Genomic DNA, 6,255 nt, shown 5'->3' with positions numbered 1-6,255 from the left:
TTGATGAGGATGGATCAATAGCTATTCATATCAATATCAATAATATATTTATTTCCATTATTTTATTTCTCCTATTTAAAATTTGGATGCAAGTTTTATGAAAAGCAAGGAAAGGCCATTTCCTCTTAGAGCCTTATTCCAGAACAGGTAACTGTCGTTGTTTCTTGCAATCACAGAAATTCCCACAAGGGGGCAGCAACAGCAAGAAGCTGCTTTCCTTAGCTTCTGTCTCTTTCCTATTTTTTCATACATAAATGGAATTCAACTCAATTTTTAAAGAAAAGGTGATATTCATTATATGTCCACTCTGAATGCACACCTCCTGACCATTGACACACTCCTCTCTTTTATCTGTTTCTATACACCTCCAGACACATGTGAATTTTAGGGCAGCTATAAAAGCAGAATATTCCCAGTGAAATATGTCCTTACAGAAGCAAATGACTCCAGCTTTCCTGGGACCTAGGCATTGCCCTCTCCCAGTACTCTCAGAGCTTATCCCCTTGAGGAATTGATAGGGAATGAGGACAAAACCTCATAGTTTCCATCCCTGCCTCTCCTTGGTGACAGGGTGAAGCTTTTCTCTGTTTATCCCTTGGTCCCTACCCTGAGTTTGGTTCTAGAGTATCCCTTGTTTGCTCCCTCCCCCAGGAATCTGAACACAGCTTTAAAAGCCTGCATAGCTGTTTATTTCTTTCAGATGCAGCTCCTGTTCTCTGTGGCCAGTGGTGAGTTTGTTAGTCACTGAGGAAGGGGTGTCTATAAAAAGAAGTTTGGGGGAAAGGATGAAACCTTATAAAGGGAACCTGAAGTAAAACAAGCTCATGAAAAGGATCGAAGATTAAAAATTGCTTTTAGTTGGGCTTAATGGCTAGCTTTTTAGAGAGAACAAAAAGAAGGGAGTGAATTGTGTCACATATTGAACAAAATCTTTAGCAGTTTACGGATTTGCCTTTGATAACTCCTCTGGGACATTGCAGTCTGGGGATGAGACATTGTAGGATACCATCCCTAACAGTAATCCAAACATTGTAACAGTACCCCGTTGAGCTATCAGGCAACTTAAACTAAAACTCTTCCTCCCCACCCTTTAAAGGAAAAAAGAATATTTCATTCAAACAATGGAAAATAATTTTGAAGTTATCAAATCAGACTGTCATTTTATAGATTAGGAGGTTGTGAGTGAGAAAGGCTGTGATTTGCCCATAACTAATAAGTTCCTGAGGCAGGATTAAAACTAAATTCTTCTTGACTCCAAATCCAGCATTTTATTAACTTTATCACCTATCTGCCTCCCCCCATCAGCACTTCCAAACTTGGAAGTATTTGGATAAATAAGGCAGTGGATAGCACTCCAAAGACTAAGTCATATTAGCTCAATAGGAACATATTTGCACAATTGGATCAAAGGTTTCAATAGGTTAAGACATTCCGAAGGAGGGAACTGGACTTCTAGTTCAAGTTGTTTTACATCAAGTCTCTTCCTCTAAAGCAGTGATGGGCAAACTATGGCCTGAGGGCCAGATGCAGCCCCCTGAAATGTTCTATCCAGCCAGGCAACAGTATTCCTAATCCTACGTATACAATGAGTAGGATACAATACAATGAAACTTCAAAAGAGTTGCCTTAGAAACAGACTGAGAGATGAGCATTTCCTTTCCTTTGGCCCCCTCTTTAAAAAGTCTGCCCATCACTGACCTACAGAGTGAACTGGATTAGTCTAGCCCCAGAAATAGGATAGAAATTAACAACAGAAAGCCTAGAGGTAGGAAGCAGAGTAGAGATGAGATACATTCTAGGTTGCTTTCTATGAAATATTTATTGTTGGATTATGTTAAAAGTATTAACAATTAACTATTAAGAAATTGATAAATGACTAAAGACATTATCGAATTCATTAGTTTCAGGCTAATTTGACTAAAGAAGACCTTTTGTCTTATTTATATTAAATCTTAGTTATTGCCTACTTTAAGAGAATGCTTTTCTTTGCCAAACTGACCACAGACTTGATTCCAAGATCTTGACCATAAACTGATCCTCATCAAAATGACTCAGATTGAATCCCTCACTTCAAATCTAAATCCTAGTCCAAATTGGAAATAGATTCCCAACATAGCCATAAATTTAGAATAAACTTCAAATTCAAATTCTTATCCTAACCATGAACTGATCTCTTGAATAAGGCAATGTATTTGTAATACCATACTACTGTTTGGAAAGAATATTAAATTTGACATCCTAAGACTTGCATTCAGATTTCACTTCCATTATTTATAATCTGTGTAACTGTGGTCTAGTCATTTAATTTCTTTAAGCCCTCATTTCCTCATCTATAAAACAAGGGAGTTGGACTACATGATCTCTAGGGTCCCTTACAGTGATAAATCAATGATAATGATACTGGCCTTGGACTTTCCTCTCATTCTTACAGAAGACAAAGGACTGAATCCTTGACCCTAACATAGATTGATTTCCCAACTTCAGTCAAAAAAATAATCCATCCTGATTAGTTGCCTCTTACATGTGATTAGTCACCAGTAGTAAAGATTTTGGGTAATTTAATGCAGATATAACCCACTTACCAATGATAACCTCATATACAGTAGTTTCTCAATTCTTCATTAAAATGCTCCATATATTACTTTGCAAATTTATTAGAGTTGTTGATAAATATCTATCCCTGTAAAATATGTAGGGGCAATCTGTTCTTACAACTATTTATCAGAAGAATTGGAGTAAGCAAAAACTAAATTTTTGAAAGGATTAAGCTCCCTTCCAATGCAAATATCTTTTACTTACAGGTTTCATTTTCTGAATTATTTTCCCCTGTTTTCTGATTCCTTTCCAAGTCCTCACCTGACTACCATCACTGTTACACCCTGCTCCTCCTCATAACCAGCCCTCAGATAACTATTCCGAATTATCCTCTCCTCTCAGTCTTTCATTATGATGAAACTAAATGATACACTGATCCATCCAGCAGCCTTCCTCTTAGTGGGTATTCCTGGATTAGGGTCCAACACTCACTTCTGGATGGCCTTCCCACTCTGTTTTATGTATGCCATGGCCACCTTGGGCAACCTCACCATTGTCCTCATCATCCGTGCTGATCAGACCCTTCACGAACCCATGTATCTCTTTCTGGCCATGCTCTCCACCATTGATATGGTCCTGTCTTCTGTTACCATGCCTAAGATGGCCAGCCTCTTCTTCACAGGAAACCAAGAGATAGAGTTCAACCTCTGTCTGACTCAGATGTTTCTTATCCATGCATTGTCAGCCATGGAATCAGCTGTACTTTTGGCAATGGCCTTTGATCGCTTTGTGGCCATCTGCCACCCTCTACGCCATGCATCTGTGCTCACAACACCTGTTGTGGGGAAAATTGGACTGGTGGCTCTTGCCCGGGGCTTTGTCTTCTTTTTCCCTTTACCCTTCATCCTGAAGAGATTGTCCTACTGCCACAGCAATACAGTCACCCATTCCTTCTGCCTCCATCAAGACATCATGAAGCTCTCATGCACAGATACCACAGTTAATGTTGTCTATGGGCTCTTCATCATCCTCTCTGTCATGGGAGTTGACTCACTTTTCATTGGTTTCTCCTACATTCTGATCCTACAGGCTGTACTGGGACTGTCTTCCAGGGGGGCTGCCTTCAAGGCCTTCAATACCTGTATCTCTCATCTTTGTGCAGTCCTGGTGTTCTATGTACCCCTCATTGGCCTGTCTGTGGTGCATCGGCTGGGTGGTCCCACCTCATTGCTCCATGTGGTCATGGCCAATGTTTATCTCCTACTTCCCCCTGTTGTCAACCCCATTGTCTATGGGGCCAAAACAAAGCAGATCAGGGTTAGGATTCTCCATATGTTCCAACGTGAGGCTGGGTAATTGGGGGACTAAATGTCATTATCTGAAAGAAGGGAACCCTTCTCCATTACATATCACAAGGACATGAAAGATTTGAAGGAGCTAGTTGGATATCATGGAGATGGCACTATGCAGGCTATTAACCACTTCTCTTCATCTATTTCTTTTTGAAAACCTATTCTGGATTGCTGAGAGGGTAACTAGTAAATATATTCACTTGGATAATAAATTCTTTAACTATCTTATTTAGAGTCAATATGGAATTGTCAGTGTTGATTCCTGGATATCTTTTGTATTTTGTCCTTTTCTTGTCTACAAAGTACAAAATGCATACTATTGGTTTATTTAATAAGCATTTCACTAATAAATTGTTTTGATCATCAAATGAAATATTGCATGTAGTGTGCTTTACAAACTTACATAAATAAATATAAAAATTGCTATATAAATATTAGTCATTATTTTTATAACCATGATATAATAATTATTTTTGTTTTCCTAATTATATATATATATATGCCACTAAGTCAGCCTTCTTTTATAGAGAGAATTTTGCATGCCTTTTTTTGTAGAGCTCCAAAAATAGTACTGTTTAATAAACATTTTGCCTAGCATTGTTGATAATAATTACCAAAGATGGAGGAGAAAAACATTTTATAGGAATAATGGAAAAAAGATGAAAAAATCCCACAACAGTAATAGTTATTCAGTACACTTCAAACTCTGTTCTAAGTGCTAGCAATACAAATACAACCAAAATGAATGACAATTCCTGCCGTTAAGGTTCTTGGTTTCTAATAGAGGAAGGCAACACATAAAAGGAAGCTAAAAAGGGATTGGGAAAAGAAGACACCCTGCACAATGGCATCATGGAGGAGTCCTGGCTGCTGCCTGGTAACAAATGAAGATATAGTTTGATGGCAACCTGCAAAAATGGAGGGTCAGGGAGAAATCATCTAGGGGACTTATAATACTTGCAAGATATCAATATCATCAATTAAATGGATTTCCAGCATGAAAAATTTTCTGGAGCACAATGGGGGAGTATGGATACTAGCTTGGTAAAAAATGAAATAATTCAGTTTAGGTTAGTTATTTAAGACTTACTTAAAATTGATCAGTATTAATATTGGTACCTAGCCTTGGAGAGTTACCTTCCAGCCTAACTACTCTCTATGTATCATGACTACCCCAGACCAATGACTAACAAAGAGAATTCCTCTATCAGTTTGGCTGGCAAAAAAGACATTCTTTGTCTTCATTTGCTCAACTATAAATAAGACATTCACTCTAGTTTGGACCATATAAATCCCCTCTATTATTGCCTGGTTGTCTTTATCTTCTATGGGGACATAAGTGAACTTTCTTTTTGGATTAGATCTTCTATTCAAATGAGTTTTATTAGGAATGGATTCGAGGGAAAACATGGACTTTAGGCTCACTACTCTATCACAATGTTAGTTCTTAGTTTTTATAAGACAACATTGGCCACGGTGCTGCTTGCTTCTAAATACTATCACCTCATAAGGATATAAGTGCCTGTTATATTCCAGACACTGTGCCAAACTACAACCACGATTACTCCTCCCTTTTCAGAGGTCATGAGAAGGGCTATGATTTTAAGGAAGGGCAAAGACCTATAGAGTTGAATGGAACTTAGAGATCATCTACTCATCTTTCTATTGGACAAGGATTCATTTACAACTGGATAAAAAGAAAACATAAATATTGCTTGAATTCCTTCTCATATATCACTATAAAGGCTTAGTGGACAGAATCCTGGGCTAGGATTCAGGTTATCTGACTCTGCCCCTAACTTTATATATAATCCTGGCACAGTAGGTGCTAAGTAAGTACTGGTTGAGGTGAATTGGACTATCATTTCTTTAAACTATTCCAATGACATCACTGATTGGATCCCTAAAAAAGGTGAAAGATTACTTACTTACAGAGTTGAAAATTACCTAGTTTCAAGGTAGTCAGTCTTAAAAGTAAATAAATCTAATAGGAAACTAATTTTTCTTCCCAAGAAACACATCAAATAATAGCTAATTTTAATTGGTTAATAGGTATGAAAAAGGTTAAAGGAAGAAAGGACAATGTGTTCTTCCTTAGATATTTGGCAATTTAATGCATAGGATTGTGTGTTTTAAAAATTGGTACCCTGGGGACTTCATTTCCCAGCATTCTTTACTCTTCCCGGGGTTCCCTTGTCTTGTGTCCGGGTGTTGCACCCTAGCATGGGTTTATTTATAAATTTACTGAAACCCATGCTGAGGGACTTTTTGGGGGGCTTTGGCTTTTGGCTCAAGCTTGGTAGGCTGCTAGGAGAAGGGGCAAAGGATGACAGGGTGGCCAGAAGCTGTATGAGCAGAGAGAGGAGAA

The 6,255-nt window shown here is 38.1% G+C and overlaps 1 protein-coding gene across 1 annotated transcript; it reads left to right on the top strand.

Moving 5' to 3' along the window:
• Positions 1–2,949: 2,949 nt before the first annotated feature.
• On the top strand, positions 2,950–3,891 carry LOC123241183 (olfactory receptor 51D1). The gene has a single exon (XM_044668886.1). The coding sequence runs from the start codon at positions 2,950–2,952 to the stop codon at positions 3,889–3,891; it is 942 nt and encodes a 313-aa protein (XP_044524821.1).
• Positions 3,892–6,255: the final 2,364 nt, after the last annotated feature.

This window comes from Gracilinanus agilis, chromosome 3 (genome assembly GCF_016433145.1).
Source record: "Gracilinanus agilis isolate LMUSP501 chromosome 3, AgileGrace, whole genome shotgun sequence".
Taxonomy (NCBI): Eukaryota; Metazoa; Chordata; class Mammalia; order Didelphimorphia; family Didelphidae; genus Gracilinanus; species Gracilinanus agilis.
The sequence above is the reverse complement of the archived record's forward strand: the minus strand, read 5'-3'. Positions and strand labels throughout refer to the sequence as shown.

Coding starts and splice junctions, on each gene's coding strand:
- LOC123241183 (XM_044668886.1), top strand. CDS start 2,950: ATGAAACTAAATGATACACTGATCCATCCAGCAGCCTTCCTCTTAGTG.